Source organism: Radiomyces spectabilis (genome assembly GCF_025331425.1).
Source record: "Radiomyces spectabilis strain NRRL 2753 chromosome Unknown BYT42scaffold_9, whole genome shotgun sequence".
NCBI lineage: Eukaryota > Fungi > Mucoromycota > Mucoromycetes > Mucorales > Radiomycetaceae > Radiomyces > Radiomyces spectabilis.
This window is the reverse complement of record NW_026251934.1, coordinates 842,428-859,686: the sequence shown is the minus strand read 5'-3', so window position 1 is coordinate 859,686 and position 17,259 is coordinate 842,428. Positions and strand designations below refer to the sequence as shown.

The 17,259-nt window shown below is 41.6% G+C and overlaps 9 protein-coding genes across 9 annotated transcripts; 5 read left to right on the top strand and 4 right to left on the bottom strand.

The window, feature by feature from the left end:
- The first annotated feature begins 1,567 nt into the window (after positions 1 to 1,567).
- BYT42DRAFT_576343 (kinase-like domain-containing protein) lies at positions 1,568 to 3,449 on the top strand. The gene is made up of 7 exons (XM_051569047.1): positions 1,568 to 1,776; positions 1,854 to 2,010; positions 2,083 to 2,148; positions 2,228 to 2,544; positions 2,625 to 2,733; positions 2,796 to 3,101; positions 3,183 to 3,449. Exons 1-7 carry the CDS (start codon positions 1,652 to 1,654, stop codon positions 3,219 to 3,221), a joined length of 1,119 nt encoding a protein of 372 aa, XP_051421696.1. The 5' UTR covers positions 1,568 to 1,651; the 3' UTR covers positions 3,222 to 3,449.
- A 311-nt stretch (positions 3,450 to 3,760) lies between these two features.
- On the top strand, positions 3,761 to 5,247 carry BYT42DRAFT_576340 (NRDE protein-domain-containing protein). Its single transcript, XM_051569046.1, has 4 exons — positions 3,761 to 3,864; positions 3,982 to 4,397; positions 4,533 to 4,662; positions 4,757 to 5,247. The coding sequence occupies exons 1-4, from the start codon at positions 3,821 to 3,823 to the stop codon at positions 5,007 to 5,009; spliced, it is 843 nt and encodes a 280-aa protein (XP_051421695.1). The 5' UTR covers positions 3,761 to 3,820; the 3' UTR covers positions 5,010 to 5,247.
- Positions 5,248 to 5,503: 256 nt separating this feature from the next.
- Positions 5,504 to 5,984, top strand: BYT42DRAFT_518120 (uncharacterized protein). The gene is made up of 2 exons (XM_051565241.1): positions 5,504 to 5,622; positions 5,700 to 5,984. The coding sequence occupies exons 1-2, from the start codon at positions 5,601 to 5,603 to the stop codon at positions 5,936 to 5,938; spliced, it is 261 nt and encodes an 86-aa protein (XP_051421694.1). The 5' UTR covers positions 5,504 to 5,600; the 3' UTR covers positions 5,939 to 5,984.
- A 646-nt stretch (positions 5,985 to 6,630) lies between these two features.
- BYT42DRAFT_576335 (P-loop containing nucleoside triphosphate hydrolase protein) lies at positions 6,631 to 7,970 on the bottom strand. The gene is made up of 5 exons (XM_051569045.1): positions 7,703 to 7,970; positions 7,619 to 7,636; positions 7,495 to 7,537; positions 7,262 to 7,438; positions 6,631 to 7,133 (listed from the first exon to the last, which is right to left on the bottom strand). Exons 1-5 carry the CDS (start codon positions 7,754 to 7,756, stop codon positions 6,787 to 6,789), a joined length of 639 nt encoding a protein of 212 aa, XP_051421693.1. The 5' UTR covers positions 7,757 to 7,970; the 3' UTR covers positions 6,631 to 6,786.
- Positions 7,971 to 8,001: 31 nt separating this feature from the next.
- BYT42DRAFT_404141 (major facilitator superfamily domain-containing protein) lies at positions 8,002 to 10,468 on the bottom strand. The gene is made up of 6 exons (XM_051563409.1): positions 10,130 to 10,468; positions 9,850 to 10,015; positions 9,375 to 9,662; positions 9,300 to 9,302; positions 8,950 to 9,230; positions 8,002 to 8,862 (listed from the first exon to the last, which is right to left on the bottom strand). The coding sequence occupies exons 1-6, from the start codon at positions 10,325 to 10,327 to the stop codon at positions 8,242 to 8,244; spliced, it is 1,557 nt and encodes a 518-aa protein (XP_051421692.1). The 5' UTR covers positions 10,328 to 10,468; the 3' UTR covers positions 8,002 to 8,241.
- A 114-nt stretch (positions 10,469 to 10,582) lies between these two features.
- On the bottom strand, positions 10,583 to 12,394 carry BYT42DRAFT_576325 (mitochondrial carrier domain-containing protein). The gene is made up of 6 exons (XM_051569044.1): positions 12,197 to 12,394; positions 12,104 to 12,130; positions 11,983 to 12,038; positions 11,793 to 11,891; positions 11,418 to 11,709; positions 10,583 to 11,283 (listed from the first exon to the last, which is right to left on the bottom strand). The coding sequence occupies exons 1-6, from the start codon at positions 12,198 to 12,200 to the stop codon at positions 10,805 to 10,807; spliced, it is 957 nt and encodes a 318-aa protein (XP_051421691.1). The 5' UTR covers positions 12,201 to 12,394; the 3' UTR covers positions 10,583 to 10,804.
- A 116-nt stretch (positions 12,395 to 12,510) lies between these two features.
- On the top strand, positions 12,511 to 13,198 carry BYT42DRAFT_594529 (uncharacterized protein; the record flags this gene model as incomplete). The annotated part of the gene is made up of 2 exons (XM_051570777.1): positions 12,511 to 12,810; positions 12,881 to 13,198. 2 exons carry the CDS (start codon positions 12,511 to 12,513, stop codon positions 13,196 to 13,198), a joined length of 618 nt encoding a protein of 205 aa, XP_051421690.1.
- Positions 13,199 to 14,260: 1,062 nt separating this feature from the next.
- Positions 14,261 to 16,092, top strand: BYT42DRAFT_576319 (DWNN domain-containing protein). Its single transcript, XM_051569043.1, has 5 exons — positions 14,261 to 14,473; positions 14,543 to 14,957; positions 15,246 to 15,418; positions 15,477 to 15,666; positions 15,736 to 16,092. The coding sequence occupies exons 1-5, from the start codon at positions 14,299 to 14,301 to the stop codon at positions 16,067 to 16,069; spliced, it is 1,287 nt and encodes a 428-aa protein (XP_051421689.1). The 5' UTR covers positions 14,261 to 14,298; the 3' UTR covers positions 16,070 to 16,092.
- On the bottom strand, positions 16,093 to 17,235 carry BYT42DRAFT_576316 (Nse1 non-SMC component of SMC5-6 complex-domain-containing protein). The gene is made up of 4 exons (XM_051569042.1): positions 16,998 to 17,235; positions 16,824 to 16,939; positions 16,682 to 16,759; positions 16,093 to 16,617 (listed from the first exon to the last, which is right to left on the bottom strand). The coding sequence occupies exons 1-4, from the start codon at positions 17,128 to 17,130 to the stop codon at positions 16,198 to 16,200; spliced, it is 747 nt and encodes a 248-aa protein (XP_051421688.1). The 5' UTR covers positions 17,131 to 17,235; the 3' UTR covers positions 16,093 to 16,197.
- Between the last annotated feature and the right edge of the window lie 24 nt (positions 17,236 to 17,259).

Here is a 17,259-nt window from a genome sequence, read left to right as displayed (position 1 = left end):
ATATCCTGCCACGACAAAAAATAGTTTATAGTATGCCTTGCCGTTCCTATGAAAGTACTACTCATTCTCGGTCCAGCCACCTTGATTACCCGCTCAACAATTATACAAAATCAGTACGTGCTAAAACTTCGGGTTTGAAAGAAGAACCTTCATCAACCAGACGCTGTCAATGCTGGTGTACGAACCATTACAGATTTACGAGCTCGCTTGAAAGGAAAGGTAGCTTTTTATGCTTTTTGTTTGCCAAAGAATCGACAAATGATCGACAGAATCTTTTGTGACTCAACAAAAAAAAAGGGAATCATTCTTATTCAATTTTTCTTCGTAACATTTTGGGTCTTTGGCTATCAAAACTTGAATATGGTTGGATGTTGACATATGAAGAATCGATAGGGGAGAGCTTTTTCAAAAAGCTGCAAACATCTTTTCCTGTATGATACTCGAACAGAACTATCAGATCAGTGATTCATATACCATAAAAGCAAAACGGCGACTCTGCTCTTACAAAAAAAAAAAAAAAAAAAAAAAAAAAACCAACCAACCATGTGTTTGTCGTTGAACGAATGTAGTCCACATGGGAAATGGCAGCTGCATAGAATCGATAAAGGACGACCTATGCAAAGATCTGATGTAATATATGCCTAGACATTCATAATTTTATAGTCACTTGTCATTTGTAATCACTCCAATTCAAGTTTAATAGAGCGTTACTGTGTCCACTGTAAATAGTAAAGCACCGACTGATAAAACATATGTCCGCCATTGAAAGATGAGGCACTGATTGATAAAGCATACTATATGTCTGTCTGTGAATAGTGAAGCGCCAACTGATAACCATATGTCTTTCATTGAAACATGGGGGACTGATTGATAAATCATACTGTATGTCTGTTTGTGAATAACGAAGTGCCGACTGATAATTCATATACCTGAGTATAAAATGGCTTCAAATTTTCCCATGTTTAGGCATACATTACACTTCAACACTTCAACCCACAAACCGATCGATAATCCCGCTAAAGAAGAAAATAAAAGGACTCGAAATTGCGGCCAGTCCACGGCTCCTCTTTGTCTGAAGCCGCCATGTGTATTGCTCTTGCTGGGGATATCTCCCTCTTCCTCGAAGGGAAACCTTACCCCCCTTTTTAAATTCTCAGCCATGTATTATATGCTGAGAAAAATTTTCACCACCCCGCACACCGGTAATATAGTCTGTTCTGATATAAAAGCTTGAACATACTGCTGATAATGAGCGATTTTTAGGTTTAGGTGCTGCGGAGGCTTCTCCCGATGGGGGAGACAGACATCCTGTTGCTTGCTAGTGGTAGCGGAAGTATGACAGAAACTTCCACTCAGAAATAAAAATTAACATGCATCTGTAGGTTTGGTAAGTGATGATGGCGGGTTCTTATTCAAATGCTATATTCATCAAGACGACACTGTTTACATGTGCTTACGCTTCTTTTCTAGTCTCATCAGGCTCAGTAAAAATTTCAGTAGTACATTAGAGAATGCCCGAATAAAAGGCGGATATAGAATTACCACATTAAGCTCGCTGTTTTTTCATTTTTCTCTTTGTTCTCTGAACGGGCCATCAGTCACACCCGCTGTTCAAGCACATCATACTATTACCCGTACTATCACTCGCAGTATGGGGTTTTCCTTTGTTACAGACTTGCTCGATATACTGACAGCCGCCATGAGCTGTTGCATTCCGAATCCCAACATCAGCATCAACGGACGCGCTTATCGAATCATCAAACTCCTAGGTGAAGGGTAAGCACAACCATCCATCACCCAGCAATTCAGTTACATATGAGAAAAGACTGAACTTATTGTATTCGTCATTTTAGCGGCTTCTCGTTTGTGTACCTTGCTCAGGACGGTTCCGGCAACTTGTATGCCTTGAAGAAAATTCGATGTACGCTAGGCACCGAAGAAGCCGACCTGGCCCAACGTGAAGTGGATATGTACCGTCTATTTGAACATAAAAACATCATTCGCATGCTAGTAAGTGGGTGCCCGTGGATGATACTACGCTTCTAGTGTTCAATCAAGCGGATGTTGATTTGGAGGGTTTAGGATAGCAGTACGATCACGGAATCCGACGGCAGTAAGACCATCTACATCTTCTTGCCATATTACAAAGTAAAGATTTAAAGAGATGGGGGGGGGAAGAATCCATGTAGATAAGAATGGCAGGACTTACGGAATAACATCCCAACAGAGAGGCAACCTTCAAGACGCGATTAATCGACATAACCTGAACAACACGCATTTCTCGGAGAAAGAGATCCTCCAGTTATTTCACGGTATATGTATAGCGGTGCAGGTGTTACACACGTATAAAGCAGCGAGCGGCGTACGAACCCATTACGAATCCAGTGGACAAAACACAATAGAAGACGAACATAATCACACCGACGACCGTCAGGATCAAGCGCTATTAAGTAATCAAGTTCAGCAAGACGCGTCCGTCGTCGCGCCTTTGCCAGGGAAAGAAGGCGACATTATACCATGGGCTCATCGTGATATCAAACCAGGGTAAAAAAAAAAAAATCTCATTGCCAGCCACGCTACGAAACAATGGTAGTGACGTGCTCCCCTTTCTTCTTTTTTTTCAGGAACGTCATGTTATCCGACGACGGTCAAACTCCTATTCTGATGGATTTTGGATCCGCTTGTCAAGCAAGGATCGACATTCATACCCGACAAGAAGCGCTCGCACAGCAGGTGAGCGCGTCGCGTCAACATAACATTAGGTTCCATCGTCTGAAACGAGGTGTTATATGTAGGATTTGGCGGCTGAACATTGTTCAATGCCTTACCGGGCACCTGAATTGTTTGATGTGAAAACGGAAACGACGTTGGATGAAAAGGTGGATATATGGTCACTGGGATGTACGTTGTACGCTGTGGCGTATGGGCAGTCTCCTTTTGAGAATTATGATCAAGGCGGGTCGATTTCGCTGGCCGTGCTCAATGGCCAATTTCGATTCCCTAGCGATTCTCAACTAGCGAATCTGTATTCCCAGGAATTCAAAGATTTGATTTCCTGGATGCTGACTGCCGATCCCAAACGCCGCCCGAATATTCATCAGGTATCAACTCATATACTGCATCCATATTTCTCACCCAAAAGAATCATTTTCATCTCATCACCTTTTGTTTGTTATTTTCAGATTATAGCTAGAGTCGACGAGCTTTTATCGCGAGAATAGAAACACGCGAGTAACTTGTACAGTGTAGCATATAAAATAGATGGAAAGGGTACCGCTCCGCGATTCGATTTCCAAAGGGTATCTTCGTGTCAAAAGAAATCTCATAAAATTTATGTTAAAAATGGTTGTGGTGACAACGATCATGCGGACGGGATGAAACAGGTGTCGTCGGCAACCGTGTATCACCAGAATTCCGATGACCCAAAAGGCAGTAAAATAGTGCTTGAATAACGCGGTATTTTTGGGTCTCGGAGCGGATCAGGAAGGAGTGTTGGGAATTCTTTAGTACTGAACTACTGCTGCCGGGCAACATGCCCTTGTTGTAAACGGTGCTCAATACCCGTGGGATGCCACTAGCACGACGTGATGCCCGAGCCCGGGGCATGACAGTCATATTGCAGTAGTGTGAAGAGCGCTTCTGGCGAATACGTCCTGCGGGTTAAAAAAAAAACGCATTCTTGTGAAACTTTACTGCAACTGGCAGCGAAAATGTATACAGAACATCACCGGTCGAGCGGCCAATGACGTGAGTAGATAGTAATCTTTTGTCTCAGGACCACTTTTTATCATTTTTCTATTTCTACGATTCATCTTTATACATGTGCATTCTATTTTGGATAGCAGATCATCCTAAATATCGTTTGTAAGCATTCTGCAAAGTTTTCAAAAAGAGCAAGAGATACATGACAAAGTGTCTTCATGTGCTTACTAATGCCCGAATGGTGCTTATGTTTTTTTATCTTTATTGTTGGTGCGTCAGTATTTTTGCAGCCAATCGAGACGAATTCCTACATAGAGAAACAGCGGATGCGGCATTCTGGGAATCTCCCAATGATTATGTGGTTGCTGGAAGGGATCTCGAGCCATCAACGTCATCGATGCAACATGGGACATGGTTAGGGCTCACAAAGCATGGTCGGTTTGCTGCTCTGACCAATTATCGTGAGCGAGTATTTCAAGGCCGACTTTCACGCGGTATTCTGGTGAGGGATTTTTTAACCAGTAATATCAGCGTCGATGATTACATGATCAAGATTCGGAATGAAAAAGATATGTACGGAGGCTTCAATCTCGTATGCTTTGATGGCTTAAATGAGGAAGGCGACCTCCATATGGCTTATTACAGCAATCGAATGGACACAGATATCATATCCTTACAGAAAAATGTAGTTTACGGTAAGAAGAGGGTTGAAAGATCAAGAAGCCAGGAGAAAAAAAAAAAATCGGGTAAAAAAGAGAATTTCCCCTTAACTGTTTTTTCTTTTTTTTTTGGGGGGGGGGGGGGGTTCGGGTCTGGGGGGAAAAATATAGGACTTTCAAACTCGGTATTAGATGTACCGTGGCCGAAGGTGGAGGAAGGTCGTCAGAAGCTTGAATCGATCTTGGAAAAATGCGCTGACAATGAAGATCAACTGATTGAATCATTGTTTACGCTACTAAGGTAAATTAGGAAAGCAAAGATAGGTGTACTTGGATTATATGCTTGGCAAAGGGCAGTGGAGCGGTATATTAAACTTTTATATCCCCTATATTAGTACGACAAAGCCCCTACCTGATACAAGCAATCTTGAGCTTGTATTGGAAGAAATGAAGCAACGCATTTGCATACCTAAATTCAGTAATTCCGACTTTGGCAATGCTACGGAATACGCAACACGGACAAGTACGGTTATCCTCGTCGACCATGATGGCCATGCGGTTTTTGTAGAGCGTCAACGTTACGATGAACAAGGCGCGGTGCGGAACGATACAGGAACTGTGTTCCGCTTCAAATTGCAAAAAAAATAGCGGAGAGAAACTTGGATGATCCAGCAGGCGGACATTCGGGCAAATATAACATATTGCGTAAAAGACGAAAACAAGAAGTAAAAAAAAAATTTGGTTCACATTTCTTTTGTGTTGCTCATCAAATGCACGCAATATCTAAATTGTTCCAGCGATGATAGATGTACGACATTTGTCTGCAAAGTCGGTGCAGGATAAAAAAAAAAGTGATGCATGATTGTGGAATGCAATGCTGTCCGATAATGTCGACTTTTTTTTTTAAGAGAATATCGATTTTGAGCTGACCTCGATAAATCTTTTTACGCGGAACTTGTTATTGCCACGTTTTTTTCTCAAAGGTTGCACAAATCCAGTTAATTGGTTTACAGAGCAACGTGGCGTCAACCTGCAATTGTGTCAGTCGATTCGTTGAGATGAATAGGCCGGAAAACGATTGGTGTACAGCTTATAGTTGAACATAAAATCAGTGGGGGAGCCCTTTTTTTTTGCAGTTTTTTTTTTCTTTTCTTCTTTTTCCGCTCTTCTCATTGTGTGTAAACGAAAGATAGAGGCATTACATCAACATATTCCGGTCAAGGTGTTGTAATAGCGAACATGTCAGCATCCTTTGTTCTGTGTAAGTGGTACCTTTTTTTTTTCACCATCTTATCTAATCGTCCGTCAGATTACTTATCTTCTGTATGATTTTCATAGTGGGCGGTCAAGATAAAAAGATCTCGCTTGAGCAACAACGTCATCCTTGCCCTCGTTGCAAACATGAATCGTCTGTTCAGTTGACTCGCTGCGAGACTCAATTAGTGATTTTCAATAAGCATGTCGGCAAACCGAACAAAATGCGTGTACGATATGAATGCAGCGAATGCGGATGGAAAGCCGAGAGTTTGCCCGAGAATCCCGAAGACCCTTATTCTTGGAAAATCGCTTACCTCTAAATACCTCCTTCGACCGCTTTCTCGTTGCTCGACTTTTTTTTTTTTTATTCTTTTTCGGATCATCTGATGCGCCTTTGCTTACTGGATTTTTCTTTTCATACTTTTTTCTTGCTTCTCTTTTCCTTCTTAACATCCTTAGAATATGTTACCCACCGTTCTCTTTTATGTATTTCTCTATGTTTCTGATCTTTTTTATCACTATGCCAACGTGTCTCTTCTCCCATTCCCGTTGAACGCCACCAATTACACGAAGCACACCATACGAACCGCCATGCCAAGCTATACGTAATCGTACTTTAAGACGTCGAAAAAAAAATTTACGCCAGCCATTCAAAAGAAAACCCGCAGCAAAAATCTTCGAGTTTCGTACGTTACAAACATATGCAACGGCATACGGCATTTACGAACACACAAACACACAATCCATTGTACACACAATATAGACATTTCACATTTTTTTCTTTCTATTTTAAAACCTTTTATAGTTTCATTCACACATGCATATTAATTTCGGATGTAGCATGTTTTGCGCTACGTTGACACCGTACGTGGCAAAGTATCTCAACATGATGATGATAATACAAATATAGACCTTCATTATGAACTTTTTTTTTTTATTGTGCGAAACAAGAATTGTCTACGGGTTATTTCTTGAAACGGAGGTTGGCGTTGGCAAGGCGTCATTCCATAAATTTTTGATGTCATTGCAAAACTAGTTACCATTGATGAATGTTTTGGCAACTGTCGATATGTTGCTATGGTTTATTTTCATTGGTGCACACAAAAAAAGGGGGGTTTGGGTGAGAAGGTAAATAAAGATCAAATCAATAAAAATACAAAATCAATATCTAGCAACAAGTGGAAGAGCCGTATTTGTATGAGGATCGAGATTCGTTTTGTGTCAAGTGCAGGGTATTATTATTATCGTTCAGGTCCAACTCCAGTTGCGGTACTTTGACCATCATCGCCAAATGTTTGAATGCTTTTTCCACACCAGTACCATCTTTGGCACTGGCTTCAAAACAGGGAATCTGCATTTTGTCACTCGAATGTTGCTCGGCAAATGCTCGGGCTTGTCTCCGTGACACCACGCGATCATCAATGTCGATTTTATTGCCGACAATGAGAATTGGGAAATTTCGAGCTTCCTCCAAAGGTAATGATGATTGCTTCAAAAAATCAGCCAGCCAACGTTCTACACATTCATGAATATAATGATCAATCAATAAAAACAAATAATAATAAAAAATAACATCAGTGTGAAAAAAAAACCCAAGTACGGATAGACCCAAATAGGGGCCTCTCCAATAGTTCAAGTCTTACCCAAGTGCTGAAAGGATAGAAAATTATTCACATCGTAAACCAGGACACATGCATCAGCGCCACGATAATACGCCACGCCCAAGGATTGAAACCGCTCTTGACCGGCTGTATCCCAAATTTGCATCATCACTTTCTTCCCACTATCGGTTTCAACTTCTTTAGTTATAAAATCCGCTCCTATAACTTTCCATAATCAGTCATTGTCATTGTCACCTCGACTCATTAACACACACCGATGGTTGCTTTATAAGCATTCGTAAATCGTTTGTGAATAAACTGCACATGGATTCACATTTCAGTATATTTTTTTCACGTTCCGGAGACCTAGACACCTATTGGTTGGTGTCATTTTCCTACCTGATTACGCAAACTGGTCTTTGTTCATGAATCAACAGAAAATTAGTGAGTCGTTTTTACCTTGAAAGGTCTTCTACCACTTACTTTGCCTACGCCACCATCGCCTATAAGTACAACTTTGAGAATGTCTTTATGCATCAAATGCCACCGATGAAGGAATGCCAACAAAGAAGGAAAAAGGAAGAAAAGCAAGTCATATGATGGAATTTCTTCATTTCGCTTTTCAAACTACTTGTATTCATGATGTATCTCGCTGTTTTTCTGCTCAATTAAAGAAATCCAAATAATCATATCGTCGTGTTTGCAATATTCCTTTTGAGAAATAGCCTATTTTCCATTGGAGTAAAAAAAGTATACATATAAAAAAAAAGAATGCTTTAAAGGCACCATGCATAAAGCATAAAATTGCCTGATTTCTCAGACTGACCAAGCAACTTTCATATTGTTAGCCCGGCAGATCAACCTCAAATCCCCTCCACGATGTCATCAATATTATCGACAGATATGACAGAGGGATGATTTCATGTTGAACTCGTCAATTGAATGCAGAATGCGAGTCAACTTCCTTTTATAAATGCTTATAGATATAAATAATATGTACATTACAAATAATTACACATCTTTTAGGCGACGACAGAATGAGAGGAATGGAAAGAGGAGAGGGAATGGGAAACGGTAATTTTAGAGTTGTCATTTCCTTCAGTGGATGACTGTTTTCGCTTGATAAGGTGGCCCTTATCTCCGAGATAAATGAAAACCAGTGGTATACATCCGACGAACATGGTACTCAATGTGACACATAACCAAAAGAAGCCAATACTTCCATAGATGAAACCAGCCATGAAAGGACCAAGACACATACCCGTGCCATAAGCAGCATTGAAAAGAGCGTAACTCCGTGCGAGACCGTCACGATCATTGCTGGATTTGTTCTCGGCGGCTACGGCTCGAGCGATTTCAGGGAAGACTGGTGACTGACAACCAGCAATGGTAATACCACCCATTGCTAGCATAGGAATAAGAGGCCAAAACGACGTTTCGTGTGTCGGAATACCCATCGCTATGCAGGCAGGAATAGCGAGAACCAACGAGACAATGGCTACGATCTTTGTACCGAATTTATCACATAACCAGCCGCAGACAGCGCTAGAAATAATCGACGGAACCATGTAAGCTATGAGAATCAAGCCGCAAGCTGCTGCATCAAAATGCCATTCAGAAGCAAGTCGCATCGATAAGGTTGGCTAAAAAAAAATCAGGATGGGAAATAGCTTCTTTAGTATAAAATATTCTTTCTTCAATCAACAAGGACCGAAGCAAAAAATCATTACCTCGAATCCACTCATGACAGTGGCCACGACAACGGTTAACAAGAGTGATACGATTAACCGAGGCTGCTTGATCAATTGAAACCATGTAATTTTCAGTTTCAAATCTTCATGGAGAGACGAACAGGTATCATTCATCACATCTTCTACTTCATCGTCCTGCATAAACCATTCCCGAGGAGCCGTGCTGCGCTCAATGATGATTAATCGCATCAAAAGGTCAATAACACAAAATATCATGGACGCAATGAAAGGTGCCTGGTAGCCGAGTTTACTGTAAAGCACTGACAATGCACATTCGCGTGAGTCTTTTTACTGTAAAAGTGACACCATCCCGTCAATGTCAAACTTACCGCCTAAAAATTGCATTGGTAAAATTGTAAGTTATCATGTGATGAATGGAAGATGTCGAGGGTAAAAATTCTTACCTCCAGAGGGTAATCCAACCATCATCCCGAGAGGATAGAAGCCGACCAATTTTCCCATCTGTAATCCCAATTGATCGCTAGGATAGTTGTCTGCAATCAAGCAGAGACACATTGTCCATACACACGCATTCGAGACACCCTGCAGAAATCGCGCAACAAGTAGCATCCAATACATGGTACTGAACATGAACATGATATTCGCGGCGATGGAAGCCAGAATGCCGAGTAACATGGGGATTCGCCGTTGCTTGATCTTATCACCTAGCCACCCGAAAAACGGTGATCCAGCTATGCAATATCCATTAGTATTGGTCAATTTTTTCCGCCAGATCTGTAAGGTTTGTGGCCATGGATCGCCCCTTCTTTTTTAACCTCCCCTAATCCTCCTTGTATTCCGATTCTTCCCCTTCCAGAATCTCCTAGTTTTTCTCTAATGGCCACTTCCAAGGCTCTTTTTTTTTCTTACGATACTTACACAGGAGCCCAACAGCATATAGTGCTACGAGAATACCGGTGTCTCTAGAGGTGGATATACTTTCTTCAGTAATGTCGTATGTAGCTTGTTGATTGATATCGTCGCCATTTTTTATACGGCTGACAATAAATGGTGACAGTGGGAAAAGGATGGAATGAACAAAGGTCTAAAATGACGAAGATAAGACATATGATTAAAATATATCGTTCAAGGAAACATTTCGTCTCTGCGTACAGTAAAGAGAAATGGAATTTATCGTTGGTATATATGGAATACTGACACTGGTGAAAAGACCTGTTGCGGCGGTCCAAAAAATGAACGTTCTGGCGGATCGAAATCGGAACAAAAAAGGACGAGGTTTGACAGGTTTTCGAGTGGAATCTTTCTCCTTAACTGGATACACTTGTAGATGCTTGTCATAGCCGGCAGGGCTTGGCACAGCGGTATCAGGTGCAATTGAAGAGTGATGTTTCTGCATAATAATCAAGCAATAGAAGTCTATGTTTCCCCTTGAAAAATACTTCAAAGAGATATATAAAATTTGTGTTGTATAAAGATATGTACGAGATAAAGAAATGCAAGAAAGCGCGGATACACACTTATTTTAAATTCGTTGGGCTTTTTTTTTTCTTTCTCAGTCATGGTAAGGGAGAAAGGAGAACATGCATAACATAAAAAAAGATGTGAACGGATAGATCGGCCCGGTGATGGATAACACATTGCTCCTTTCATCACTTGCTACGCGCCAAAAACAAATTTAAAAGCGGTCCAGAGAAATCAGTGAGAAACGGTGAAAAGATTTTACATATCTAACTCCCCAAAAAAAGTCTACAGTATGAGCTATAAATACACATGTTTCTAAGTTAAACGGATGAAGCGTATTGAGGACGGTTTAGGACGGTCGATTTTGATGAATATGTAGTGAAGCAACAAGCGATGATACATAGTAGTCAGGTTAATTGCTCAGCATATCCATGACTACTTCGTATACCCAAAAAGTCACCGCATTCACAGGGAATCCACGGACAATAGTTGGCGAAAGTCCTCGAAAGAAGACACTTATGCCTTCGGTTCGATAAGAGCGGACGATGCAATCCTTGATTGACGTGTAAGGGCGATCGGACCTTGCAGGTAATGCAGTGGATTCTGTACTGATGGGTATGGAAGTGGAAATTTGTTGAGAATGAGTGGAGGAAATCGCCGGTGTTGTTTGCATTTGCAGTCTTGACTTGACAACATCGATAGGATAAATGGATGCCCAGGATATCGTCCCTGCCATTCCCCCTGCCAATAGGAGCTTCCATGCACCTTGTCCGCTCACATTATCCACAGAATTGACTTCCAGGATTCGTTTCATGCCTTCATACACCCAAAAGTAGATACCATAACTGGGAGCATCACGGATAATTGTAATCCAGCCTCCTTGATACAAACCTAAAATTCATGCTTCATTAGCTATTCACGATTTCAGGCATCAGGGATAATCTAGGGAAAACATTCTCGAAGACACCACATGTATCCAGCCATGGCCAAAAAAAAAAAAATTAAAGCAAAAACACAATAATTACCTCGGAGGCCATTGCGAGCATAAATTTCTTTAGCCACTTGCAACGATGTTTTGGTTTCACGCGAGACTTGGGCCTGAATCTTAATAAGATCCGTGGGCGTAGAAAAGAGAAAGCAGGCGACACCTGCACCACAACCTGCTAAATAAACTTCGGTCAAGGTGGATTGAGAAGAACCGGTTTGTCTCTGCTGTTCCATCCATCTGAGAAGACTGCCATAAGAGACGAATAAAATAGCGTTCAATCCAGCCAGACCAGTGACTGGTGCCAGAACACCCTTGAACAATGAACCAATCTATACAGAAAGAGGAATCCCCGAAAATTTCGTTATTCATCGCTCTTCCCTTTCTATCAACGCTTTTCTCGTCTTTCCCATACCCCTTCTGTTGTCACCATCTGTTTCAGTGTGCCCCACGATGAGGATGACAAACTAGGATATGTCTCGAGGCCTGCAGCTCGAGGCGCTTGCAGTCGTGCCTATTATTATTGTTTATTTGCTTTTTGATTCTTATCCGTCAGGTGAACCAACACATTTTGTGTCTTTTTTTTATATCGACATTGCAACTACCTTTAATACATCAAGCGGACTTCCTACGATAATACCAGCCGCACCGCCGATCCAACCTAGCATTGGCATGCCTCAGTGTTCCTGAAGCCATTACTGCGCGATATAGTTTTGAGAGATTTACCTGCTACGAAATCGTTGAAGCTTTCAGCTATAACAAGTAGTAGTGATAGTGGTCAGATGAATGGATTATGGGCGGGTGATGTGGGTCACTCACCCATTTCAGTTGTCCCAGGAACCGGCAGTGAGTGGATCGAAACATCGTAAATGTCCCAATCATGGAAGATTACGGGTTCAATTCAAAGACAGCTGATTGGAAGCCTGGAATCAGTGAAAATAAAAAACGATGAAATAAAATCTCCGCGGTGGTTTGATTCAATGCAACACATGAAAAGCTATTTTCCGCACGTCATGATTATGCAAACACCATACTATTTATTTGTAAAAAAGAAAAAAATGGCCCTTGCTGTTTTTGTTTTCATCTTCATCTTCTTCTTGTTATTCTTTCAACTCGTTGTTTTTTAAACTGTTATGTCCTCCTCGCCCTCTGCTGTTTCTTGTTGTGCACGTTTCATCACCGATCCTTGGGCTGCAGCTAAAGTATTAGTCCCCTCGGTAGCCATTGAAGTCGTTTTACATAACAAAGTATGGCAAAAATGCTCATTGCGCCATCTCACCTTATACTTGGCGTTGATCAACACGTATTGGTTCGCTTCCACCATCAACCTAAGCTTCTTGGAATCGCCTCTCATCATGCATATCCCAACGATGGATGAGAAACAAAAGACAGAATGCGGTCGTTATCGCTTCAACTGGCTTAACAAGTTTGAAGTAAGTAAATTTGTGACATGAATCAAACATCGCTTTTGAGAGGTGCTAACGTCATTATCATTCACCTTAGATTATGCTTGGTGTGTTGAGTTTGGATTTATTCTGCGTATGGCGCGAACGCATTCTGGACAATAACGGATTCGTCGACAGATGTTTGTATCAAGCCGTGCTTGTCCCCGCTCTTATTACTGGAGCCCAAGCAGCCTACTTGCTTCCCAAGCTTAACGAACGCGCACAGCTCGTCAGCAAAGGTGCCGCTACTACTGATGATTTATATAAGGACAAGGTGTTCCCCAAGGCCCACCGAGCTTACATCGGTTTCGAGACCGCCAAGGTCGTGGGTTTAGCTGTGGCTGGCCTTCGTTTCGGAAGAATGCTGACCATCTAAAACCAAACACGGATATTTTACAATCTAATGCACATTATTGTCAATAAAAGAGAGAAATAGCCAACTTCTTTGATTGATTGTTATGTAAATGAGCGTCGACGTGCAAAGGGATCTATAAGTGATGAATGCTCCTGTTGCGGACGTTGCATCATCGTTTTTGGTGGTTTTATGTGGGATAAACAACTTTGACCAGTTCCGTCTGGGGTGCATGTTCGAATTTGGAACGGGCTAAAAGCAATCGGTGACCAATGGATGACGGGGGCGCGCTTTGACCAAGCATGTTGTGCTCGGTTTACGCGCTTCCTGTGTTACAGTTCTTCGGCCAACCTGTTCGTTCGACTGTTTCAAAACCCGCGACACAGGGTATTCTTCGAATGTTTCGAACATGTTTGATCAAGACGCGCGACCTGGAGAAGCGCCGACAAAAAATCGCGAGTAAATCAGTTAAAAGTTTGCACGAAACCGTTAAATGCAGGATAAACGGTTCACAGACATTTTACACGCTTTTGGATCGGTAGAAGTCCAGAACACCCATTTTCAACGAGAACATTGATTGAACCAGCAAATATTGAATTGAAAGTGATGTTTGAGGATTTAAATTATTCGGCCAGGAGTGAACCAAAGGTCTAAAGACAAAACTTGTTCATTTTCAAAAGGATCGTCCGAGCTGTACACGTTACAATTTACCAGCAGACTAATGTTTTTCCATGTGCCTGGGACAAACTAATGCACAGCACAGATTTACCGAGTGGCGAATAAATATATATTTCCTCTCTAATGATGCACAAGAACTATTGTCTTTATGCACGATTGCATATAGCAAAAATATACTACCATACTTTACCATTGTTTATTTTTTGACTTACAACCATTTTATTAATGAACGATTTCATTGTCGGATTGGAAATAAAAGGAAAAAACTAGTTTTTTCATCCACTAAAAAAAAAATGGGATTTTTCAAAAAATTCAGTGATGTCGTCATTCTCCGCAAAGGGGTTCAGATTCCTATTGGCTTATTTTTCTTTCGGTTTTTTTTTTCTCAAATCTTGTTGAGATTCAACTGCATCTGTTCTTTGTATCTTTTTATTTATTTATTGCAAATGTCTGTAATATATTACAAGTTTAAAGCAGCCAAAGATTCCGATTATGATGTGTTTACTTTTGATGGAGCTGGTGCAACTGTGTTTGACGTGAAGCGAGAGATCATTAGAGCAAAGAAACTGGGCAAAGGCACGGACTTTGATCTAGCCATATACAATGCGCAGACAGACGAAGGTTAGTTGTGGTATTCGACAAACGAGATTTTTGTGCTAAAATGGGGGCAACTATGTTACTTGATTATAGAATACAAAGACGATGTTTTTGTAATTCCTCGAAATACTTCGGTCATCGTGCGACGATTACCTCCTTCTCGACCTGGAAAAGGTACAGCACAGCGATATGTATTGGGAGCTTTGCCGACAGATGGCAAAGGAATGGGGAGCAGTAGCGTAGGTATGCTGAAGAGTGGACCTCTTGTTTCGCAACCAACCGAACGATTCAGTGGTGGAGGACGAAACATGGTTTTCAACGCACAGCAATTCAAGCAATCGCCAAAATCGGTGACTCCTGTTGCCGCAGCAGATGAAACTCCCTCAGCTGCCGGTACAGAAGGATCTACACCCAATGCACCGCTCGATGATTCCGAAGAAGCACGTATTCAAGCCATGTTTCAGCAAACCACCGACCAGTGGGGCGCCATGCAGGAAAAATTAGCCGAGTAAGTGGCCTTGGGATTCTTTTTTTTTTTTTTTTTCGTAGAGTTGTGTGATGTCTCCTTCCCTGTTGATTCATGAAAAGAAAACAAACGAGTGAAAAAAAAGGCAAAGAAAGAAGAAAACATCAATTGCAAAAATTGAAAAAAGAAAAAGAAATATATCTGTCTTATTCATCTTTATAATCATGAACCTTTTTTTTTTTTGCATGACTTTTTAAATATGATTGTTCAACTTTTTACAATCATTATTTTGTCTTCATACGTGGTGCTTATCATCGTCATGTACTTTAGGCAAACATATATCCCATACATTCCTCGAGGCAACGATTATAGACGCGGTCGAGGAGGTTATCACGGTGGTGGCACACCTCGTGAAGGCAGTACGGACAACAAGGATGGTGCGAATCAGATGCCGATAAGAGTTCCTCCACCAACTTATGTCTGCTATCGATGTGGACAGAAGGGTAAGTCAAAGGACAGTTATATGTGAAAATGACCCCGGACCCACCTTGCTTTCGTTAGGTCACTATATCAATCAATGTCCCACAAATGGCGATAAGGATTATGATAAGCATCCACGTATCAAGCGAACGACTGGTATTCCTCGCAGTTTCTTAAAGGTCATCGAAGAGCCAAAAAACGCAGTGAAATCTGGGACCGGCGGTTTGATGGTCACACCTAAAGGTGACATTGTCGTTGCACAGGCCGATTCGTAAGTCATCTTCATTTGTGTGAAAAGGCAATCATGGTGTGGAATATCAGACTCATCAATGCTGTGTAGGTCCACGTGGGACAAGCATGTAGCGAAAGCGGCTACGACAATTAATCTGGGTACCGCAACGGCCGGCGACATATTGGACTACTATGAATCGATCCCTGTGCCTTCCTATTTAGCATGCCCTCTCTGTGAAGGTGTTCTCCGTGAAGCCACCATTACGCCGTGTTGCGGCACCACTTTCTGTGACGAATGCATACGCGGCTACATGTTGGAAAATGACTTTGCTTGCCAGGATTGTAAAGCCCCGATTCCGAATGGTCTGGACGGCCTTATTGCAAATATGGATATTCGAGACTGTGTAGAAAACTATATTCGAGATTATGCAAGAAATCACTAGACAATATTATACATCTTTTGCATCCTACTATGTTGATATTTTGTTTCTGTCCCTTTTTCCAATGTTTCTTCTCTGTCAATGCTATATCATGGTACAATGGTGTTGGATAAAAATCGGCATCAGGTTCCTTAAGGCGGTAAACCTTTGCCAAAGGTATTGGATCTTGACCATCGGGTTTGGCACATGGGGCAAACCATAGAAGAGGCGGTACGGAAATAACCGTCAGCACAGTGCCGATGAATTCTGCTTGAACAATTTTGTAGTTCGCATCGCTCACCCATGGTAATCACTTCAAAACACATAAGACACTCTTTGACTACATCACCGAATTGCTGTCGCAAGTAAGCTTGTAATTCTAGCAGCGCTCGGTTGTCCATGGTGTAAACACCAGTGGGTGTCAAGTACAGCCAGCCATCTTCGACGAATCGATCCAGTAATTCCTCTGTTTCCTTTTGTGTAAGAAGAGGCTTCATCTTTTGTCCAAGCTGCAGAGCCGTCATCGATTGTACCGCGTAATCCTCATCATCAGACATCATGATTAATTCAATCTGCAACATTCGTCTCATTAATTTTTTTGTCTTCTTTTTTTTTTTTGCATTTCTTTGCTATTACCAGTTGTCGGAAGTAGCTGATCTCGTTGGCTGTGTAGTGAGTAGCAATTTGAGCGATCTCGTCTTCTTTTGTATTGACCTAAAATGTGATTCATCGTAAGTTCCAAATAAATTCTACAATACACAGCACGCAGCTGATATACCAAAGCTAGAATCGGTTGACCGTCGCGCTGATTATGCGATCGACGTATCGCAATGTCCATTTCGTTGATCTCTTTGTTGATGCTTGCAATGAATTCGGCAAAATCGATCTGATCCTCTGAATTATCAGGTCATTAGGGATGTATAACAACTTAGGGACGACGCCAAATGCTTACTTTCTGTCAGTTGACAAACGCGGCGATAAAGTTCCATGGCTTTGTCTTCGTCGAGAATTTTGTAAGACAAAAGAGATTGTAGAAACAATCTCTGCCGATCATCGTAGGCGGTGCGTTCTTGCGATGCTAGCATGACTATAGGATGGAGCAGTGATAAGGATAAATAAAATACAATGACACGCTTGCACTTGATTTGAGGAGGCAACTGGATACGAGAAAAATAAAGGGGTGAACAAAGCGCGGGCATTTCTTCTTTTAGACA